The sequence below is a fragment of the Acinonyx jubatus genome, chromosome A3, assembly GCF_027475565.1.
Source record: "Acinonyx jubatus isolate Ajub_Pintada_27869175 chromosome A3, VMU_Ajub_asm_v1.0, whole genome shotgun sequence".
In the NCBI taxonomy this organism is placed as follows: Eukaryota; Metazoa; Chordata; class Mammalia; order Carnivora; family Felidae; genus Acinonyx; species Acinonyx jubatus.
Window position 1 is genome coordinate 80,620,176 of NC_069388.1, and position 24,604 is coordinate 80,644,779.

Sequence of the window (24,604 nt, forward strand, 5' to 3'; positions counted from 1 at the left end):
ATGACATCTCATTCTCTGAATATACATTCTTTTTCTCTAACACACGTGTAGCTCTTCACGGGTAACAAGAAGCAGCCTGTTATAGTGCCCATGTATGCAGCAGGATTGGTAAGTACAAAATGTCCCTGTACCTATTTATCATTGCTGCATTCATTCTATAAAATTATCTTACGTGGCATGATGTGGAAAGTATATTTTAAGGGGTGTCTAGTGTGGGAACATTAAGGAAATAAGTATTAATATCCTTTTTCATCTCATCCCTTCAAGTCTTGATTTAAGGACATCTTGCTGTATTAATTAAAGACACTGTTTTGTTTTAGATTGAAGATTATCTTTATCCTAGTAATATAGTGCTCATAACTCTTTGTAAAATGTACCTTTAGAGGTCTTGCTTTTTCTTCTTTCCTTCTTGTTTTTCTTCCTAAATTTGCTTTTAAAAAGTGGAAGCTGAAGTATTTGAAGGCTTAGATAGCATTTGTTGTAACCCAGTTGTGATCAGTTTTAAATCATGCACTGTTGAAGCTATGGATGGATGTGTCTAAAACCTTGGGAATACCAAATGATAGTAATTGAAAATGGGCCAGGACCCATAATCGGTCCTCAGTTTTTTTCCATTAATTTTTTTAAATATGTTGAATTTTGTTTTTTCAGATATGCCAGGTAGTCCAGGATAACTGAGGAATTTTCTTTCTGTACCTTCTCAAGACTCAGTCACACTTTGAAGTTTGATGTGTTTGTGTTTTTTGGTGTGTCTTTGAGTTATTGGTGAATTAAATTCTTTCACCAATAACTTTTGAAAACCAGGAAAAATGTTTAAGAAAGAAAAATAGAGCTTGGTATGGAATTTATACAACCTTATGTGCATGCAAAAATGAATTTGCTGTGAAATTTGACCTTTTTTAATCTACAAAACTTTTCCATGAATAAGGCCTAATTATTGATTTGAATTGGAATGTTTTACTTTGTTTTGTTTTTGTAGTTTTGTGGAATTAGACAAAAACCTGTGCTTGAATCTTTTTATCAGTTTCTCTCCTTTACAAATGTAACTTACCTTGTATTTTCAAAACACCTTGATTGTCCCTATACTGTTTGCTGTTGTGGGTAAATATAATCCAGGACATACTCTAACCTTTGGTTATTTGCACTTCTTTTTTCCTCAAGGAGTAGCATTCTAGAGGTGGTTGGTGTTACTGTCACATACTGAGGTAGAAAGTATGAATTTAATTTGTAGGAGTTTTCATTCAGCACACTGGGGGCGGTAACCTACTTAATCCTTATGTGTAGGCTCAGGCATGAGCCAGTTCTTTAAATTTTGTGAGGAATTAGAGAGGGATATTCTTGCTTTATTTTTCTGCCTTAATTACAATCTTTATTAGCAATAATTCTACCATTTTTATAAGCTTTTAATACCAAAGTTGATTTAGTGAATACATCTCTCCTCCATCTTTATGATGCCTTATGTTTAGAAACATTCTTTTTCATATCTGGTTTCAGATTTTAATTATACCTGAATTTTTCCCATGGTGCTTTACACAGATAAGGTGTTCAGTATCTTTCGTCTCATCGGAAGCAGTAGTACCTGAAGTGGTCAGTTAAGTCACTGGTTCTCAGACCTTAATATGAATCAGAATTGGGGCACCTGGGTGGCTCTGTAGGTTGAGCATCCAACTTCAGGTTGGGTATAATCTCACAGTTTGTGAGTTTGAGCTGTGCATCGGGCTCGCTGCTGTCAGTGCAGAGCCTGAGCCCACTTTGGATCCTCAGCCCAAGGATGTGTTTGTGTTTTTGGATTCCTTCAGATCCTCTGCCCCCCCCCCTCTCTTTCTGCCCCTCCTCTGCTCTCACTCTTTCAAAAATAAAACATTAAAAAAATACTTTATAAAAAACATGCATCAGAATTGCTTGGAAGATGTATTAAAACAGAATGCTGGGCACCATTGAGTTTCTTATTCAGTAGGGGTGGGGTTACGTATCTGACGAGTTCCCAGGTGATGCAAAAACTACTGATTGGGGACCACTTTGAGGACCACTGATTTAAGTGATAGTTGACATTAGAAAAGTTGGCTAAGGTTGGTAATTGTTTGCTGAATGCATGGTCTCTTTACATAAGGGCACACTAGAAAGCGTGCAGAATGTATATGCTGATGAGTCAGACCACGAATTTATTTTCATTCAAGCTTTGGAGGAAAGCCTTTTATAAAATAACATCGTTAAGAATGGAATTTGTGTGGGGCACTTGGGTGGTTAGCGTCTGACTCTTAATTTCGGCTCAGGTCATGAATTCATGGTTCTCAGGATTGAGCCCTGCGTGGGGCTCTGCTCTGACAGCATGGAACCTGCTTGGGATATATTCTCTCTCTCTCTCTCTCTCTCTCTCTCTCTCTCTCTCTCTCTCTCTCACACACACACATACACACACACACACACACACACACACACACACAAAATAAACTTAAAAAGAAAAAGATTGCATCTATAAATTGCTTTAGTTAGCATGTACCCTATCTTTTTTTTAAGTTTGAGAGAGCGTGAGAGAGAACGAGCAGGAGAGTGTCAGAGAAGAGAGGTGGGGAGAGAGAATCCCAAGCAGGCTCTGCACTGTCAGCTCGTAGCGCAGCACAGGGCTCAAACTCAGGAACCGTGAGATCATGATCTGAGCCCAAACCAAGAGTCAGACGCTTAACCAGCTAAGCCACCCAGGTGCCCCAGCATATACCCTATTACACGAAAAGAGGAGAGATTGTCCTGAAAACTTGTTTTTAGAAATTCACAGATTCTTACAAAAAAAGGGGGGGGGGTGGATTTTACAGATTCTAGCCTTACAAAGCTGTCTTAGCAGTTTTGATATTTTTCCCCCCAGTAAAGGGAGACTTTTGTGTAGTCTGGTTGATAAATATTCAAGAGTGTATCAAGTGTTATTTTAAAATGTGTTAAAACTTTTTTTGGCAGGCCATTAACCTGGATGATTACCCATTATTAGTAGTGTTTGGTAGAGTATTGATGCAAACTGCTGATTTTTTTTTTCCTTCTTTATTTCTACCTCCATCCTCAGTGCCTTCCTTTCTTACTCAAAAAGTGTGTTAGATTTTTAACACACGTAGTGGAACATGTAAGATGTTTTCCCCTCTGAAATGGCTGTTTCTCTACTATGCCAATTCAAGGAACTAAGTATGAAAGCTCCCATCCTCTAGTGGTGATAGGCTCAAATACTAAACATACACCGAAGCATGTAGACCCCATCACATTAGATGATGTGTTTTAGGTGTGCAAAATGGTTCGATGCTAATCTAGCTGCACTTCAGGGACGAGAGAAGCAGAGAACTTCTATGCTGCTCCATCATCTTGGCCCCTCCAAGAGTGCCACTCTCTAGATGGTGTGTTTTAGAATTCTCACTTCTCCAAGCACCACCATGGTGTAATGGGTACAAAGGATGTCCTTTTCTGTGTCAGTGTCTGAAACGTCACAAAAGTGTTGGATTCTTAGGGCCTGCATACTATATACTGTTGTGCTTGCCTCTTCCCCACCCCTGGCATTCCAAATTGCTTATGCTTTTGTATAACAGTGATAACTAGGCACTTTAAAACAAATCTGATTTAAAATACAAGGTCTTGCTTCAAAAGTTTGGATTCCAAAGGTACTATTGTAAAACATTTTCCACTACAGTGCTATAAAATTTTCTCTAAACAAAATTTAACAGTAGTTCCTTTTTGTCTTTAGCACTTTCCAAATGACTTGGGTTTTTACTTTGTGCTACATTGATTTTTCTCATGAAGTTTGAGTTGATTTCTCCCCCTCCCCATTAATGGCTAATATGCCTTTTTCAGGGTATGTTAGAACCCACCAAGGAACCATTGAAACCACTATCTGCTGCAGAAAAAATCGCTTCCATTGGTCAGACAAACACCATGTCACCAGAAATGAACACATGTACATCTGACCAATTTCAGGTAAAAATATCTGTGTATTGATACATTTATGCATGTATACACACATACGTCCAGAGTGTTTCCCTTAAGTATAAATTTTAGTTTAAAATATGTAAAAATTTTGACTTCATGATGGACATGATTTTGATTACTTATTAACATCCCTTGGAATACAATTAACAAACTATCTTTAATTTTTAAAAAAGGCACACTTGAGCACTAGCTGGTTATATGTAAGTCCTTTAAACCTACCTAGGCCCTAGTTTCTTTACCTATAAAATGAAGACTTTGTGAAGTAGGCATCTCTAAAAACACCTTACAGCTTGAACATTGTATGATCATAATTACTGACATACCAATCTGGTAAGTGCTGATTTTCAAAAAAAATTGGGAAATGGTACATTGACACCGACTCTTCAAATCTGCTATTGTGTGTTTTCCCCGAAACCTGCAAATTTTATTAAGTAATAAAATTGTTGATTGCATCAAAAACTGTTGTTTTGAGAGTTTGAATAAAAGTTATTTAAGTTGAAAATAATGTGGCCTTTTACAAAACATTCCGGGTTCAGAAGAAAAGAAAGCAGTCTTTCTTATCCTTTACCTCCTTGGCATCATTAAACACAAATTTTTTTCAGTCTAATATAGTTAATAGAGCCTTCCCCCTCACTTTTTTATCTGTGGAAAAATTTGCTTACTCCTCTCACATCGTTAGAAACTGACTGAGTGCTGGTTAAACATTTTTTTTTTTAGAAGATTAATATTTTTAAGTGAACATTACCATTTGTAAAACATTCTTGCCATGTTTTTTTTTTACCTTAAATATCATCTTTAGTTATATCTAACACAAAAGTGTGTATTTGGACAGCTTTTCCCAAAGTGTGTGTTCTTTGAACACTAACCCCCAGAGATGCTCTACTAAAGAAGAGTTCCAGGGGGAAGTAAGTTTGGAAAATTTTTCATACATACCCAATAACCACCCTTGAAGATTCTCAACACACATATTAAGGTCTCTGGAGTATTCTGCAGTAAATAACCCTATTTAATTTTAATTTTAATTATTTCTTAAATTTACTTGGCCACAGGGACCAAGGGAAAAGGAGTCATAACACCCATTGAACTAGAATTTTGGAGAATATACTTTAGAAAACAGTAACATAAAGCAAAGTCCTACCCTTTCAGCTGTGTTTCAAGGAACATCTGATATTATGGCTGTGTACCACTGTGGTTTATACCTAGCATAGCTTAAACATCCCTTTGAAGCCACTTCATTACTAGCACTGAAATAGTGGGCAAGGAGGCCTGAAACATAAAATGCCTGGCCTTATTGATGGTTGGCAACAGGCAAAGTGGTTTGGGCAAATTTGTCTCCGTAAGTAGAATCTGTCCTTAGTTCTCTTCCTTTAATTGTCCTTACATTGTTCTCTGGCTCTTAGCTTCCTTCTCAGGCCTGCCCTACATAAGCAGATCCCAAAATTACTTCTCCCATAGCACATTCCCACTTCTGCCTTAAGGCAACATTTTTATCCCTACAGTGTGAGGTATTAGGAAACTAACTTGAACTACCTGGTTCAGACTACCTGGCACATTTACTGAAAATGAAGCCATTCTTGCTTGAGGCCACTTGTTGCTCGTTTTGCCTGCTGCCTCCTCCTCCTCTTCTCCATCCAACCACTTCTCTGTGTTGCACCCCATAAACTATTGCTTATTTTATCAGAGTTAGCTGTCACTTGTCATTTTTGCCCCTAGTTGGTTTAGTTGATCTTACATATTATATTCTAGTCACCCCTCATACTTACCATCTTTCTTGTAGAATTCAATTATAAATGACTATAAGTCTTAGATGACCTAATAAAAAACATGTATGTTAATTTAATGGAACTTTTAATGGAAACTAAAGTGTATTAATTTAATGGAGGTTAATCAGGGCTCCATGATAGGTGTTTAGCTGCTGCTGTGTCTATACATATGCATACACCCATATGTATACTTATAATCCAAGGACTGCTGTCCCCCTTTCTAGTCAAGTATAGAAGTTCTCAGCAGCATTTAAGCACATCTAACTTCTTTGCTAGAAGATGGAACTTGGTCTCTTGCTAATTATGTAAAAAAAAAACTCTCTTTAATCACATGCTTTTATTCTCTTTAGTGCATACATCTCTTTATTTAAAAAATACACAAATATTAAGTACCTTTTTTGGGGTTTGTGATCCTCATTAGCTTAAGTTTTTAGGCTTTTTGGGAGCCAATGAAAATAATATCTCCCAATCGAAGTTGTTCACATTTCTTTTTTTTTTTTTTTAATGCTTATTTTTGAGAGAGAGAGTGAACGGGTGAGGGGCAGAGAGAGATGGAGACACAATCTGAAGCAGGCTGTAGGCTCTGAGCTGTCAGCACAGAGCCCAATGTGGGGCTCAGACCCACGAACCACGAGATCATGACCTGAGCTGAAGTCAGATGCTTAACCGACTGAGCCACCCATTTGCCCCTCAAATTTATTTCTGAATCAACTTAAGCCTTTGTAGGCCTTCATTCTACATGAAGCATGTCAGCATACAGACACTCAAACTGAAGACTTCATACACGTATCAGAAGGCACCTTAGCACACCTTCTTCACTAAATTGTATGATCTTTGCTTGGCTCCATACTCCTGAATATTTTAAATGTTTTAGAAACATCTAAAGTACATTGTAAGATTCTCTTTATGTAAAGCAATATTTCTTACCACTATTCTCTGGCAGGCAGTGTGTGTATTATTTTTACTTTACGTTTTGGCCATGCTGTAATACCGTTACATCTTTCCACTAGTCATGATATCCGGAGGAAACAGCCATAGCCTTTAGTACTAGAAGTTCAACAAAATGTGTCAGGAAAGATCTGTTTAATACCTTTTTTTTTTTTTTTTGGTCAGCTATACACCATACCTTCCTTTTATGTTTTTTTATTGGCATCACTAACAGTGACTTCCAAACTTACCATCATTGTATAATTCTCATTACGACTGCCTGCTTTCTGATCTGGCTCAATCTGGGTACCCATTGGATTTTTATTGTTTCTTCCAAATTAGTTTATACCATTGCATCTCTTGTTTAGGAGGTTAATGACTTATTTAACAACTGTTCCTGGTGTTTTTTTCTAGGATACTTTTACCTGAAAAAAACAGCTTGTGGGCAAAAGGCAGTAATGATACTTTTGTTGTTTTGTTTTTTTTTTTAAATCTTTATTCAGTGAATGTCAAGGTCACATCATTCATGGTGCCATTACTGATTCCCCTATTACTTAGCAAGATCAGTACATTAACCACACTTTATCCACTGCTGAATTGAGTCAGTGCTCTGGCTAGCAGTTATCTAGCTAGTCACTACTAGAAAATTTCCTCTTAGGCTTCTGGATGTGGCTATTTCATTTGTGAATCAGAATTTTATTTTTTTAATTTTTTTTAAGTTTATTTTTTGAGAGAGAGCACAAACAGGGGAGGGGCAGAGAGAGAAGGAAAGAGAATCCCAAGCAGGCTGTGCACTGTCAGCACAGAGCCCAGTTTGGGGCTTGAACTCATGAACTGCGAGATCAAGAGTCAGACGCTTAACCGACTGAGCCATCCAGGTGCACTGTGAATCAGAATTTTAAAGTTAGAAGAAAGAAAAAAAATTGTGTAGCACTGTGCTCTTTTTACATTAAGAGAATATATTTGGAAAGGCTAAATGATGTACCCAAAATCATACATCAGTGGTACAGCTGGGACTAGAACCCAAGTCTCTGGTTTCTAGTTCCCTTTGTTTTTTTGGGGGGGGGTTGGGGTGGCGGGGGGTTGCTCTTTTTTTCTTAATCGGTATTCTTTGTCTTTATTAACAAATGACATCCATCTACATAGAAAATCCCAATGAATTTACAAAAACAGTAATACCAATAAGTGAATTTAGCAAAATTTCAGGCTGTAAGATCAATATATAGAAATGAACTATATTTCTATATATACTAAAAACAAGTGATTAGGAACAGAAATAAAAAAAACATGCTATTACCAAAGCAACAAAACCATGAAATAAGGATAAATCTAAAGGTACTTAATTTTTTTTGTTTAATTTGAAGTTTTTACTTAAGTTCCATTTAGTTAACATATAATGTTTTTGCTCTTTTTATTATTACCTTTTCTTCCGTATTGCTTAGTCTCTACAGTAATCATACCTCATTGCTTAAGTTTGTTTTAAAATGCTTCATTCAGTGCTTTCTCTTTAAGAAGTCTTCCTTGGCAATGCCATTAGTTAGCTTATAATTGCCAACGTGTCCTGTTTTACTTCTGTCTTATTTCCACTAAATGTTGAGCCATGTTTTAGCACCTCATTGTTATAATATTGGCTGTGTCTTCAAAATGACCTATATCTGGATGAGAATCTAAAATGCCTAGCAAATCATTGAAATATTTCTAAGCAACCAGTTACTTGACATCATTTAGATAAAACATGTTAATGAAAGAGCTTTGCTCCATTTAACCAGAAATTTTGTTATTGCATAAACTTGAGTATTGTCCATCCAGTCACTATTCAATAGGACTAAAGGTTTCAATGATCTCTAAGTAAAATAATAGTTGAATCTGTTGGAATACTTACCCTTTTTGATGGTTTCTGAGATCAGCTAAAGATCTTTTCTAAGTGTTTATCACTCTTGCAGGTAGGTTATAAACTAGATTTTCACCAGCATTATTAATTTTATTTGAAAGAATTAAAGATTCACAAGAAGTTGCAAAGATAGTATAGAGGAGATGCTTTGTACCCTTCACCAGTTTCTCTCCCTAATTACAGCGTACTAATTATAGCATAATATCAAAACCAGGAATATGACTTGATTTCAATGTGTGTGTATAGTTCTATGCCATTTTATCACATGGATAGATACGTGTAACCACCACTGCAATCAAGATACAGAACTCTTCTATCACCATAAAGAATTCTTTTAATAGCCCTCCCCACCCCCAGCTATCCCTAACCCCTGGCAACTACTAATATTAGCATTTTGCTTTGTTTATACCTCCCTCCTAAGTCTCCAGACCTGCTTTAGGGAAGACTAAATGCTTATAGTAACATGCTTATCATTGGTATCCCAATTATCAAGGCAATTGTATTATAATATCATGGAATTAGACTTTCAAAGGTAACCAATTCATGCTCCTTTCCTACAGGGAACAAGTCTTTACACAGAAAAAAAAAATGAGTATAAAGTTGTAATAATATCTACCTTACAATAAAGCATAGTGGTAAGCACTACCAAAAAAAGAGACAGCAACATGTTGGTATTAAGAGTCTTCTAGAACACAGGTTATTTCAGTAACTGTTGTCAATACCACCCCAAAAATAAAAGAAGAAAGAAAACTAAGAATCCCAATTTTTTCTTGTTAAGACAACTCTTAAAGCAATGATCATTTTTAAAATATTTTGTACCACCTTCCATCTCACATGTACTATTTGCTCAATTTATGTGTTTGACAATTAACAAAATCTTAAAACCTAGAATATGCAAACGAGCTCTGAGTATACTTTTAAGTACATTATTTTTAAAATTAAATTCTGATACTGATTATAAGTGATTTCTAAGTTAGAGAAGTTGATTTAATTTTTTTTATTTTAAATGTAGCTCCTATTTACTGGCCCATAATTTTCTTTGTAGTTTGGGCAGTTGTAAAGAACCAGAGCTCTTGGACTCTAAACTTTCTCATTTTATCTATAAAGAGACCAGTTAAATTAAACCACACGTGATCATACAACTAGTTAATTAGCAGTTACTCGGTCTTGGATAACGCAGATGTCCTCCTTTTCAGTATGGTACCTTCTCTATTGCTTTAGACCATCTACTGAGAAATTTTAAGTGGCCAGTCATTTAATATTAAGTAGATCACTCCAGTGAAAAAAGCCAGTGATTTTTTTTTAATATTTGTATTATAATCTAGCCAGTAGTTTTCAACCGTAACTTGAGAATAGATTGAAATCTTGACATAGAATCAGTCCATAAGTATGTTTGAAAATATAAAAGTAATTCCATTTCTCAGTTTTTCTTAATAAGCTGTACTGTTTGTCAGTCTTTCAATTTCAGTTTGTGTTCATATTTTTAGATAATCTTCCGAAACTGTAAATTATCCCAGTTTTGTCTTTAGGTACTTCATTGCCTAATGATCTTGCTATAATAGTTTTTTGTTTTGTTTTAAGGATTCTTTACGTTGCTACAGCCTGTACTGATTAATTTTGATTTTTTGGTTTTCAACTCTAGGAGTCTCTACCACCCGTCCAGTTTGACTGGAGTAGCAGTGGCCTTACTAACCCTTTAGATGGTACGTCTCTCCGTAGAGCCTCTAGCACCAGAGCTAGAGTTAAGAAAGCTACAAAGTTCAGACAAACTTCTCTCTGCTGATTTCCTTTTTTGTTTGAACATAACTTCTTATTCTTATCTTTGGAAATTCAGGCTTTCTTTCTGAATAGTAATTGCTCAAAAAAAAAAAAAAACAGCTATTACTATTATTAACAGTATTAATGTCCAAATTCAGGTAGCAGTAGAGGTAAAATTTTGATTTCTTTATCTTACGTAAAAAGCTTCTTTATTTTTTACAATATCTAAGTAGTTTAAATGATATTTTAGGTAGGACCAGTTCACTTGAAATCTGTTTCTGTAGTTTTAATTTGTGGAATTTTCTTGGATGCAAAGTCTTGTGGCTAGAGGCTGCTTAAAAAAAGCACAAAGCACAATTATATAACCAAAAACAATGTGCAAATAGATCCATATTTATTGACTCAAAGTAGTTTTCAGATTTAATAATATTTTATAGAGCACTTATTATGCAAATGGAAAATGAATGATTTTCATGATCTTTTTCTAAAATTTATCTCAACGTACTAGTAGGTAGTTTGTAGAAATAATTGGTTTCTCTCGTGGCTTTAAGAGAAAATCCTAAAAAAGGAATAACTTATTCTAGTAATGTGGGTCTTTCAAATGCTACTTTTCCAGTGTGTTGACACCACAAATTTTAATTGGATCTTAAGATACAATTACCCTTATTCCTTACACTTCATAAGTTATTTGAGCCATTGTCTAATACACCTGTCACTCTATCAGCTTTACCTTAGACTGGGGGTCCTAGGACATGGAAAGCATCCAATTGAATACAGTGCTGAAGGAAAGCCTGGATGCACCTTTTGCTGTTGTCTGGTGTCTTATTCAGTCAAATCATCATGCTTTTTATTAACAAACAACTTCTTTAAAAATGTATACTATTTCTGATTACTGTTTCAGAGTTAAAGGGGAACAGTACAGCTTGAGGTTGCACATCAGGGTAGGGCAGTTATGACATTCCTTCTTAATTTTAATTTAGACTAAGTTAATGTATTGGTGTGTGTCCTGAAACTGACAACTTTGTCACTTTTTAAAAATCATTAATTAGAAACCAACATTACTAACAAGGAAGATTGATTTGGGCATGTACAGTGACTTAATGTTGGGTTGAGATTAAAGTATTGTTTCCCTTTAACGGGTACACTTTCCCCTTGGTCTTTCTGGTATGGCTTCGAGTTTTGATTGAAAGAACTGAACTCCTAACTAAAACCTAAGTGTTAAATTATTTACTTTGTACATGAGAAAATGTACATTGGATTAAACTGTTACTTTAGAAATGTCCTTAGTAATGAAAAACTAATACTGTACACATTGTTTTAATGTTGATTTTAAAATGTGTAATGACTACTAATTATAACCTGCATGTTCAAGTGTGTGTCTTACCCCTTTTTACACATAACCCCTCCTCCCTTGGCTTACCTTCTGTGTGGCTGCCCACCAACACGGTCACTGAATTTCAAGCTAGTGGAGGTTCCACTCTTCTGAACCTTGATTTCTTTGGGCCCGTGGATGACAGTAGCTCTAGCAGCAGCACCACAATCCCAGGTCAGCAGAGTGTTCAAACCACAATTCTAGTTTAATTACTAAAAAGCATGACCACACCACGTGACTTTCCTATAAACAAGGAAACGAGTAGATTGTATTCTCTCTAATATCTTTCTGATACTTTTATCTGTCTATTGTTATTTCCTAGTATCTGATTATAACAACTGACTTCTGCGAAATGTGTCTTAAAGAAAGCTTTCTAAGTGTAATATTCAGAGCTGAAAGTAATTTCTAGGAGTAAAATGGCCCTAATGTCGTTAGTTAAGAGCGGGGTTTGTGGGGTTTTTTTTTTCCTGTAAATGGAAAATGTGATATTTTATATGCTTATTTTTACAAGCATATTCTATAAAGCCATTTGAGAAAATACAGGTTTAGAGATGTAAGAATATTTTAGTATACAAAGATGACTTTACGTTGTAGTGCCTGTGATAATAGAACCTTCACAAGTTCTAGCATTCAGTTAGTTGTTTATTACTGCTAAGTGTATAATTAGATTCCAAAATGTTAGTCTAGCACTTAGTTATATATAGGTCCCACATAGAACTATTCTGTAGTTTTCATGTAGCTCTTACATAGAAAGTATTCTGTTAGTTTTCCATGAAGAAAAAAATGTTACAGAAGCTAATAGTAGAAAATAATTGCTATGAGATATTAAAAGCTAGAAATTAAAACTTACTGGAGTGCCTGTTAAATTAATGTTCAGCCCTGCGAAGTTCAGTTTATTGACCAAAGGACTAATGTACTTTGTCATTTTCTAACTGAATAAAAGATTAAAATATAATGGCATTTTTATGTTTACATTTTATTCAATATAATTTTAATGAGTCCCTGTCATCCTGCCTTGTGATCTGGTAATCATGCCCATTGATCACCAGACAGCTGTTGGGGTGCTATATAGATGCTGATGCCCAGAATGCATAGCGAGGATCCCTCTCCATCCCCACTAGCAGTCAGTTACACAGCCAGCCTGTTTCCTGAGAATTTGCTGGTTTTGTTCTATTCCACTTGAATATACCACCCTCTTCCAGCAGTTTAGGAGCCATGGTGGGAAACGGGGGAGAGACCATACAAGTCAGATAAGGGTGAGCCTGGAAGCCAGAACATCCTTCTCCAAAATCTGGTTATGGAAAACTGACCCTACTGTAAGGAAGTTCTAAGGCCATTTGGTAGAATGACTGGATTTCTCAAACCTAAGCCCCTGGTTATCATTTTCGTTATTTCTGAGATTTTTGTAAGCATATGAAAAACCAATCTGTGTCTGGTTTTGACTTTCAAATGATATTTTACTGTTTACTCCAGTTACTTCTAAATACATTTGAGCTATCAAATGACCTGGGTGAGCCTAATTAGCTGTTTTTAATACTTAATTGGGGGAAGAAAGGACAACCAAAAACTTGTGTATCAGTTTCCTCATTACTGTGTTCCTAAGAATGAAATACCAAGCTCCCATTTTTAATTTGCTCTCAGATTTGTTTTGTCATGAACCATACTGTAATTTACATGAGGTCGCTATTTTTGGACACCTAAAACCTGGTTTAAACTTAATTCTTCATTACATTTCAAACTCAGTTGAAAACCATCCATAACACAAATAATCTCATCATATAAAGAAGTACAGAAATCACCTGATAACCAGGCTCAGTATACACAACTTTGAGAAGAGCAAGTGGTTTCAGAAGCTTAGAGTTGTAATAGAAGTGAAATTAGCATGCTCAAATGCGGTCCTCATTACTTTGGAACCTTTTAAATAATTTTGTTCCATATTTTCATTAGTGTGCTCTAGCTGCTGTGTAAACTTGATTACTATAAATTTGCTTTGGCTTCTTTTTATTGCTATTGGGTTTTGTTAAAACTTACCATCAAGCTACAGGTATCAGCACCTTTCTCAGTATTCCATTTCACCACTTGCTTGCACTTTTTCTGACTTGTTTCTGGGAAAGTCATTTTGTCTTACTTAGCTTGCGATTATTTAATTATTTTGTGTGTGAGAATTAGGAGGTTGGCATAGAACTTGGTTGGCTAGCTTTATAGTTATTTATACTATGCCTCATTAAGGTTCTGTAAAGTAAAAAAAGAAAACAAAAGAAAAAACAAGCAAACTCTTCCATTAAAAAAAATTACTCCAATTTTTAGTGTAGAATAGTTATCTTGTTTTTGAAAAATACATAGTCCTGGTACTTTTCCCTTTTTTTTTTTTTTTTTTTTTTGTGATGGTCCTTGTTTTGGGCTGGGGTGGTGGGTGTTCTCTCTCTCTCTCTCTCTCTCTCTCTCTCTCTTTTTTATTTCCCACTTTATTCTTTGACAGCCAAATGGCCAGTATTTTATAAACCCAACCAAATTTTTACTACCACTTTCCTGTTGCCAGTTGAAATGCAGTTGTTTACTCTGCGTTATATATTAGACATCAGCTTAAATTTTGTGGTTACTTGGAATCCAACCTTTCACAGTGGAGGAAGGAGGTACTTTGGGTTCATTTGGTCCCTTACAGGCATCTACAATTATTTAGATTTTAATTGAAACCTACATACTTCTAGAAATACTAATAAAAGGCCTTGTTAAGTATATTTTGAAACTGTACCTTAATGAAATATTAAGAACTTGGGAGAGTCAACAAACATTTTCTATAGCCTTCCTCCCTTGTTGGACATGATAACTGTGGAAGCTGCTTTTGCTTGTTTGATTTCTGTAAACATCTGAGATCTGTTTTTACATCTGCTACTCATCTGCAAAGGTGGTTAATAGAAGGCAGTTCCTGATTTTTTTTTCTTACCCTTAAAATATCTTAAAAGGAGGAAACTTATAACATCAGTATTTATATGTATATGTAACTTTATCTGCTGATCTTCAGAACTTTTTAGGAATAATAAGTAAAAATTGATGAAACTGTAAGATATTCTTCCTTACAATCTGCTTTTCTCTTATTCTGAAACTACTAAACTTTTTATCTCCAGTAACTTGCTGGTACCAAAGAGAGTATAGGATTAATAGGTTTTTTATTTGAGTCTTTATTATCCAACATTTAGCCTGAATCAAAAATATCTAATTGTTCTTTTCAGTGTTTTTATAGTCATTGTTATTTAATATAAAATATATGTGCATATTTTAGTGAAGTCAGATGGAGAATTTTTATAGACTTTTATAATCTCTCTGACCTCATCTTTATTTTGAATTATTTAAACAAGATCAGATATGAGACCATAGAAATAAAATTAACCCTTGAGACAGTTTTCATTTTGTCTAAAAGTTGTGCTTTTATTTTATTTTTCTGGGAATGTTTAACCCTCCTTCTTACCTGAAAAAACAACGTGGTATGTAATTTATCATTAGTAATAATTTGATGCTGTGAGTAATGCTTAATGTCCTCATGGTCAGAATATATTTGACTGAGTCATTTACCATGTTTGAGACTTGCTGTTAGCTTCCAAATCTTTTGGTGAGGAGTAAAGTAATGGAGAAAAGATGGTTGGAGAGGGAAGTTCCAAAATGAGGTTAATCAGTACATTTGAACATTGAAATGTCATGTAACAAACGTGAACTCTATGAAACATGGATAACTTTTATCGCTAACTAATCTAAAATTGAGGGAGTTTTCCATAGCAGATAGAAATTTTAGAAATAATTGCGTGATAGCCACTACCTAAATGTTAGATTAAGGCTAAAGTACTTTCCTACTTCATAAAAACTCTGAAACATGGAATCTCTAATGTAAAAAATAAATTCAGTACTACAGTAGTCTAAAGATGTGCTATGCTTGGAAAAGACTCAGATGTTTACAGAATAATTGCCTTTTGCATCTTGGACTGTAGCTAATTGAGTAACCTATTGCAGCTTGCCATCACTGACTGTCATTTTATACTATAAGGTGTGGATCCAGAGTTGTATGAGTTAACAACTTCTAAGCTGGAAATCTCCACCTCAAGCCTCAAAGTGACTGATGCATTTGCAAGACTCATGTCCACAGTAGAGAAGACAAGCACATCTACCAGGTAAACACCTAGGGTTCATTACACCCTATTTTGAATTCCGTGTTTAACAAAACTGCCTAAATGGGAAAGCGAATAAGTTGACAGTATTTCAATATTAAATGTGTATTAAAATTCGTGTTGTATTTATAAAAATCAATAGATGCCTAATTCCAGAAAACAGTTATCAAACTATGTTTAATATGAATTTTATTAGAGCAGAGCTATTTCATAAGAGGCTGGAAAGGGCTGACAGATATGTTTTTCTCTTTTTTACTCCACCCTCCAAACTTCAGAGAGGAGAATTCTGATTAAGTATTGAGACCATAAGCCATTGTAGAAACAGTCCCTCTTTCTCTTCATAACCATTGAGATGATCGTCTGTGGGAACCCACTTTCACACTCCCAGAGTCATGTAGGTTCATCTTTTGAGTCCTGGCTTAAGATGGAGTAGCGGATGCTACTATTTTATTTTCTTCATTTTTGCTGATATGCAGCACCTCTGATTTGGGATGTGAAGGCTTGCTTTGCCAGGCTTTCTGGGAGGCCAGGGGCGTGGCCTTTAGAAAAGCAGTTCTCTCTGCGTGTCGGAACCAGATAGAAGGATTGTCACTTGGGCCTTGTGTTTAGGATTCAGGAAACCTTTAGGTTTACACAATTTAGTGCTGGAATAATAAGCCATTGCTTTGACATGTGAGCCATGAGAATAGGCCAGTTCCTAACAAGAAGTAGTCATTGCGAACCAGGAAATCACTACTGCAAGAGCAAATTCTGGTTGATAGGCCTACTGACGCTGCTGTCCCAAATCCATTCTTCATCAGCGTCTTCAAGTGGAAATCTTGATCTGTTAGCTGCCCACTTTGGCAGAAGTATTATAGCCCTTAGTCCTAAATAAAAACATTCCTCTTGTCAGGTTCAGATTTATCTTTTGAATCAGTTCTTCTATAGAAAAGGATCCATTTAAAAAAACCTTTTTGGGGGGTTCTTGGGTGGCTCAGTCTGTTAAGCATCTGACTCTTGATTTCAGCTCAGGTCATGATCTTTAGATCTTTAGGTCATGAGATTGAGCCTTGCATCAGGCTCCCCACCCAGCATAGAGATTCTGTCTGTCTCCTTCTCTCTACTGCTTACTCTAAAAAAAAAAAAAAAAAAAATCTATATATATATATACACACACACACACACACACACACCCATATATATGTATATACACCCATATATATATGTGTGTGTGTGTGTGTGTGTGTGTGTGTATATAGGTGTGTGTGTGTATATATATATCTCCTTTTTTTTTTAATTTTTTTTTTTAATGTTTATTTATTTTTGAGACAGAGACAGAGCATGAACAGGGGAGGGGCAGAGAGAGAGAGGGAGACACAGAATCTGAAACAGGCTCCAGGCTCTGAGCTGTCAGCACAGAGCCCGACGCGGGGCTCGAACTCACGGACCGTGAGATCATGACCTGAGCCGAAGTCGGACGCTTAACCGACCGAGCCACCCAGGCACCCCTCTCCTTTTTTTCTTGTGAATAATAAATGCTTACCTGTCTTAAAACTTTGGCTTGAGTTTATCACATTGCCTTTCAAACTGTATTTTGTGCTTAAATATCCATTCATTCAATAGATATTTTATATTACTGATATTTATAATTATATAAGAGCATTATTATAATTGTGGATACCCTTAGCTTTTCCCTAAAATAAACTTACAGCATGCACGCACATTTCCTTTCATCCACAGATTTTCTCTATTCTCATTGTTCCTATTTCTTTGTAGTAATGCCTCCTGACACTGTTGAAGCCTCCTGTTAAGTAAACCTACTTGTAAATGAAGCCTCTCTGGATTCTTTTTGCTCACTTTCTAATTTTTTCTTTTCTCAAAGCATATTTACAAGTCAAAATTCTCATACAAATCTCGTCCATTATTTCTTCTCTATATGTTAGCCAAATGTTACCTTTGACTTAAAAAAAACTACTGATGCTTTTATTGTTTGGGCTTTCCCCTGCTTATTTTTAGGACAGTCTTTTCTAAGGACAGTCCTACTGTTTCCTTACCTTTTTTTCTCTGCAATCTCACTGAATGAACTATAGTAGAGTCCCAGTGATCAGAATTCTTTCTTCGTGCCATTAGGAGGAGCTCTAAACCACATTTTTAACTTGCTTGCTCTTCTTTTTAACTCACCCTTGAAACATCCCTTGTACACCAGGGAACTTTTTAAACTCTTATTACCTTTAAGAAGTTATTTTCACTATTTCCCTTATTCTGTACCATTATGGAATGAACTAAAACTATTGTGTGTATCCTAAGGCTAATGTTGTAACATTGAGAGCATTGAATTGCTCTCTAGTATCTATCCAGCTGCATGTTTAATACACAACAAATTGAGGGGTGCCTGGGTGGCTCAGTCAGTTAAGCATCCAATTTTGGCTCAGGTCATGATTTTGTGGTTCATAGGTTCGAGTCCCGTCCCCCCTGTCCCCCCCACCGCCCCGTGTGTGCTGACAGCTCAGAGCCTGGAGCCTGCTTCAGATTCTATGTCTCCCTCTCTCTCTGCCCCTTCCCCGCTTGCTGTCTGTCTGTCAAAAATAAATAAACATTAAAAAAAAATTTCAACAACAAATTGAGAAAAAAATGAATTGCCAGCTTTGTATTCCTCAACTTTGAGGATTTAGTTATTTGAAAATGGTAAGAAATGCAAATATTGACAAGTCTTACAATTAGAAGGTAATCCTGTAAGATGTCCTCATGAATGATTCCCAGTCGTACAGGGAAAAGAAAAGGGGATGGCAGGTATCATTTCAGAAAATTTCAGAGTCTTTGTTGTTTTACGTTTTGTTTTTCTTTTTGTTTTTGAATAAAATAAACTACAGGAAGTAAAGCTCAGCAAAACCTTCTTGGCTACTGACAGTACACAGAAGATAGAGTGACTATAAGGCACGAGAGGGTTAAGAAACTGTGGTACATGTAGAGGAATTTGATGTGTAACAAACAGCATTCTCTTCTTTAAGTGGTTTTGCATATGTAAGAAAAAAATGACTTTTCACTTTTTAAAGAAATACGAGTTCTTAGTTTTAAAACAGTTCCATCTTCTTGCTCACCTTTTCTAATATAGAGAAAAATTTCTTCCTTATCGGAATCAGTGGGTGGCCACCTAGTTAGTAGCCACAGACCTCTAACTCAGGTTTATAGAAGCCAAACTAGTTGCCAAAAGGGGTACATACATCTTTTTTCTTTTTAATCTTTTAATTGAGATAGCCACATACTGTAAAATCCATTGGTTTTTAGTGTGTTCACAGCATTGCACAACCGTTGCCACTGTCTAATTCCAGAACATATTTTTCACCCCAGAGAGAAACTCCATGCTCCTTAGCAGTTACTCCCTATCTGCCACTTTTCCCAGCCCCTGACATCCACTAATCTGCCTTCTGTCTCCAGGAATTTGCCTATTCTGATTCTTTCGTATAAATGGACTCCTCTAGTATGTGACATTTTGTATCTGGTTGCTTTCATTGAACATGTTTTCAAGTTCAGCCATGCTGTTGTGTGTATCAGTACTTTTCATTCCTTTTTATAGCTGCATAATATTCCTTTGTGTGATTACACCACATTTTCTTTATGCATTAATCAATTGATAGATACTTGGGCTGTTTCACTTTTCAACTATTCTGAGTAACGCTGCTGTGAGCATTCGTGTCCAAGTTCTAGTGTGGACAGATGTTTTCAATTTTCTTGGGAGTGGAACTGCCGAGTCATATGTTTAACTTTTTGAGGAACTGCCCAACTATCTTCCGTAGTAGTGGCACCATCTTACATTCCTTCCGGTAATATATAAGAATTCTAGTTTTGCTGCATTCTCACTGACTTTGTGATGATAGCCATCCCAGAAACCATTGCCTACTTCAAGGTCCGAAAGATTTATACCTAGGGTTTTTTCTGAGTTTTGTACCTTCAACTCTTAACATTTGGGCCTTCGATTCATTTTGATTTAATATGTGAATGTGGTGTGAGATGGGAGTCCAGCTTCATTCTTTTACATGTGGATAGTCCATATTGATGAAAAGACTGTTTTTCACCCTATTGATGGTCTTGGCACCCTTGTTGAGTTTGTTTCCAGACTCTCAGTTGCATTCCACTGACAAAAGGATAAATCTTAGCTAAAGAATATAAATCAAAATTAGGTCACTGCTTTTGGACTTGAAAAATGTTCGTGATACAACTTTTATTTTCAAATTCTCAAGCATTTTCTTCCTATATGCTAAAAAAAAAAAAAAACTAGATCACATCAATGCACATTGAGTACAGATGAATACACAGACTATGAACTCTGTAAACTTTGTTCAATTTCCTGTTGCCTCCGAGGAGTGCCTCTGAAGTAAGGCTGTTGGTAAAAAGCCTGGAGTCATCTTTACCAACCATTACTTGGGTGGAAGCTTCTACTTTGCTTTCCTTTCCCACTCCCCAACTGCACTCCACAAAGGAGAAAGTCCGTTTAGGTATAATTTTATCTGTTCCTGTTTTTGACAACCATTTATCGTTACAGCAGCAGTAAGGTAGATTATATAGAAAGTTAAAAAATGCATACAAAAAGTTAAAACTTAGTTTCACATTCTTACCACTCCGGTCGGTATAACTCCTTCTTTCAGATGGTGTATTCTCTCAGATAATTTTCTATGGAAACATATACGTATGTGTGGTGTTTTAACCAAAAGTGAGGTTTTGTAGTCCATACTGAATTGAACTTACCCTTGCAGTCTGTGATCTCCATCTGTCCACTTCATATTTTTATTCCATATGATACCAAGGCTATATTCAGATATCCCCTCAATTGAATATTGGTTTTAACAAAGCAGAGAATGATTGTGCCTGGCCCTTATGGCTCCCAAATCTCCTTTAATATGGTTTATCTACCACCATGCCTTTTGTTTCAGTTTTAACACTAGCTTATTAAAAAGATCAGTCTAGGTGTCCTGTAGAATGTCTCAACTTCTGGATTTTATCTGTTGGCTTCCTTCAAGTAGTATTTAATATCTTTCTCTATTCCCCTTATTTCCTGTAAGCTTTAGAAATTATATCCACAAATTATTATACTATATAAACTCAGGTAAAGCGTTTTGACTGGTAAACGGCACAGGTGTTGAACCACATCAGAAGATGCGTAATATCTAGTTGACTCCATCATTAGTGATGCTAAGATTGAGTGTTGGTGAGAGGCTGGCCTTTTCCATTATGCACTTCCAGTCTTTCACTTTGAGACTAAAAATAACTATCCGGGGGGTGGGGTGCACCTGGGTGCTCAGTCAGTTGAGCGTCCAACTCTTGATTTCAGTTCAGATCATGATCTCGCAGTTGTGGGATCGAGCCCCATGTCAGGCTCTGCACTGGGTGTAGAGCCTGCTTGGGATTCTCTCTCTCCCTCTCTCTGCCACTCCCACTCACACACACACTCTCAAAATAAATTAACATTTAAAAAAAATGAACTCTCTGGTTTTTCTTCACCAGATATCCACCTAAGAATTTTGCTGTCGTTTAAATGCAATTAAAAATGTAGATTTGGGGGCACCTGGGTGGTTCAGTCAGTTAAGCATCATATTTTGGCTCATGTCATGATCTCACCATCGGTGAGTTCAAGCCCCACATTGGGCTCTGTGCTGACAGCTCAGAGCCTGGAACCCACTTCGTGCTGTGTCTCCCTCCCTCTCAGCACCTCTCCCGTTCATACTCTTTCTCTCCTTCAAAAATAGACATTTTTTAAAAGTGTAGATTTTAATCAGAAAATACCAGATTGCTATTCCATTCTTCTGAGAAACCCTAGAACTGAGTATTGGTTGATCTGATGGTTTCAGTGTGCCTGAAGCTCGACCCCCTATTGAAGAACTTTGGTCCTCAAATTCTGATGTTTTATTTTTCAGTCATTCTATTAAGTCTTTTAATTTCAGCCTGATTTCAAAAGTGATTAACAGAAAAGTCTAGGTATGAAATAAAGGCCTATATCTATCTTTCTTGTCTTGCTTCATCTCCTGACTTCTGTTCCCCATCCCAAAGAACATATTTAGGTGGAAGAAATAACTTGTGTCACACCTAATATAGTACCAACTATCCTTTACCATAAAAGAAAATTGGGCTTTTTAGAGTCAACAATTTAAAAATAAACTTTGGCCTAAAATTAATATCTGTATGACTACAACTATTCTTTCAATATATTTAATGTCCTGGAAAAAATAAAGGTTGGCTTACAATCATGTGCTCAATTTGAGCCACGTTTGAGGCTCACTTGACATTTCTGCACCTCACCAGCTGGGAGGCCCCGGGTCAAAAAGAGTTCTTCCTGTGTTAGGCACTAACCCTCTCACCTCTAGTAGCAGGGGTCAGTGTAATAAAATGTCCTCCATCTACAGAACCCATAGGATTTGGGGATTCCCCCTCTCCCCAAGTATGTCCTGCCATTCTCCACGTCTGTGGAGTATGTCCATTGTCCACGTCCACAACCGGCTCCCGTGCTGCTTTGGGACCTGCTCTGTCTGTCCCGGTGGGGCCGAAACTGGGTGTTTTTGAGGTGAAGGCTCTCTCTCCTGGAATTCCCCATGGGGGATTAAGAAAGCCTGAGGTTTAAATGACTTACAAGGTCTTGTGCCAGACATACTTTGTTTTATGTTGAAGTAATTTTGGTAGTTTCGCAGGGGGTCAGGGGGAAATCCAGTTGGGTGAAGTTTTATTAGGGCTCTGGCATTATATTTCAGCTTAGTAACATTTTAAAAGGGTGCCTGGGCAGTAGATGCTTCCAGCCTTAAGCAAATCTGTGGGCCATGCGTAGGTCCGTGTGAATATCTACAGGGACGTGCCTGGCTGCAATGGGCATACATAAGAAGGACGTACGTCTTTGTGAGCGACTCAGCAGCTGGCAGAGGAAGCACACAGCACAAAGCTGTTAGGAAGTTCGGGACCTGATAATAGAGGAAGTCCCCACAGATCGCTGTCTGCCTTGGGAGTGGATTTTCTCCCATTTGACCTACAGCAAAGTCACATCAACACACTTCTCTGTTTTCATTTGTCAATAGGAAACCGAAAAGAGAAGAGCACCTAAGTGAAGAAGCCATCAAGGTGATCGCTAGCCTTCCTGACTTAACGTTCATGCATGCCAAGGTGTTGATGTTCCCAGCCACGTTAACACCTTCCACAAGGTCCCAAGAGAAAGCAGACTGATAACCGATGTGAATTGGACACTTTCAATTGCTTTTCCTTTCCTCCAGCCCTTCCCTATCATCAAAAGCATACCTGCTCTAATTAAAAAAAAAAAAAAGTTCAGCTGATTTGTTGGTAAGCCGCACTAGAAAGGTATACATAGTAATGTATATTTATTTACATACTGAAGTCCTAAATTTATATTAGAAAAAATGTAAATAATCGGGGGTGAACATTTTTGAAGATTTATTCTTTTTGTGTTGCTGGGGTGTATACATTTATGTCTTTGTGAAATACACTGGTGGTGTCCTTCTTACAAAACTTTTGAAATAAAAAAAAATTAAAAACTCAAATCTCCACTGTCTGTGAAATCCCCTTCAGTCTTTTCAGATTGCATTGAATGTTCTATTAATTTTTCATATCATTTGTTGAATTACTTTTGCTATCATAAATAAGCTCCAAAGTCTCCATTTAATTTTTTTTTTTCAATTTTACGTGTGGTGGGTTTGTTTCAGATCTGGCTTTTGTTAACATTTTTGCGCTTTTTTTTTTAATCTTTTCAATCTGGCATATTGCTATTTGACCTTTTGCGAGGTACTTAATTGATTGCTGTTTTGTTGTAGAGTATGGATCATTGTCAGAACTTGATTGGAGGGGTTTAAAGAGATTGTGTCTGTTTTAAATCAGTTTGGTTTGGAGAAGGACCAAATTATATGAATGTCTTACAATGAAATTTACTTGTTTTAATGATTTTTTTGTTTTATCGTACCACTATTTTTTGAGGATTTTGCACAGTGTAAAATGACATAATCATAGATTGCTATGGTTTAGGCTGTATATACAGTAAAAACTATGGGTTTTAAATGTTTGGGGAAATTCCTATGGAAAAAAGAAAGACATGTAGAGGAACCTCTAACAAGGTGAATGTGCATGCCCAGGTCTTTTGAGATTTCAGTGTGTAAATTTCCTTTTAGCTTACACAAAAATAAAATAATTTAAAAGAAATTTAGCATTGTGTTTTTGTACTTTGGTATCTGAGGGAAAATGTAATGAGTTTGGATATGAAATTTTATTCCATTTTAATGTATTTCAATCCAGAGGAAATCATTTGGTAGGGCTTCCGCTTTTTGAAACCAGAAGGAATTAGAATCTGGCCCACAGGAACTGGGTCATACTAAGCTGAGCTGTTTTTATGTAGAACATGAGATCATAAAAGAAATTCCCATGATTCACTATAATATATCTTCAACAGAATTGGCAAGGTTAAATAAGGATTTATAGGGAATTTTTTTCTTTTCTAGGAAATACACGCTTGATGATGATGTGAGCAGAAAATTCCTAAAACGTTATTTTTAAATACTGTTATTAGATATTGCTCCCACAGAGTCACATGACATATTTCATTAGAAACAGGCAGGCAGCCCGACCCCAATTATACCTCGTGTGCTGTGGGAATGTTCCGTGGGACCCTGTGCCCCTCCCTCGATGACAGACTTGGGTGCTGCCAGTTTATCACAAAGGCCGTTGGAACCGTCGGTGAGTATGACAGAAGTGTGGCCTGGGGTAGCCGTGCCTATCCAGTCCATCTCCCACCATGCATCCAACCTTGGGGTTTCTT

At 36.5% G+C, this 24,604-nt stretch overlaps 1 protein-coding gene across 5 annotated transcripts in view; it reads left to right on the top strand.

Moving 5' to 3' along the window:
• Positions 1-23,991, top strand: part of AFTPH (aftiphilin) — a 67,010-nt gene extending 43,019 nt beyond the window's left edge. For 2 of the 5 annotated variants that reach the window (XM_027072346.2, XM_027072345.2), the window contains 6 exons: positions 52-108; positions 3,826-3,948; positions 10,184-10,244; positions 11,762-11,845; positions 15,708-15,831; positions 22,863-23,991. In XM_027072346.2, coding sequence (XP_026928147.1) covers positions 52-108; positions 3,826-3,948; positions 10,184-10,244; positions 11,762-11,845; positions 15,708-15,831; positions 22,863-23,007 — 594 coding nt within the window. In that variant the 3' untranslated portion in view covers positions 23,008-23,991. The remainder of the gene's footprint in view (positions 1-51; positions 109-3,825; positions 3,949-10,183; positions 10,245-11,761; positions 11,846-15,707; positions 15,832-22,862) is intronic. The other 3 variants (XM_053200670.1, XM_027072347.2, XR_003424778.2) reach the window with 2 other exon arrangements.
• The last annotated feature ends 613 nt before the right edge of the window (positions 23,992-24,604 follow it).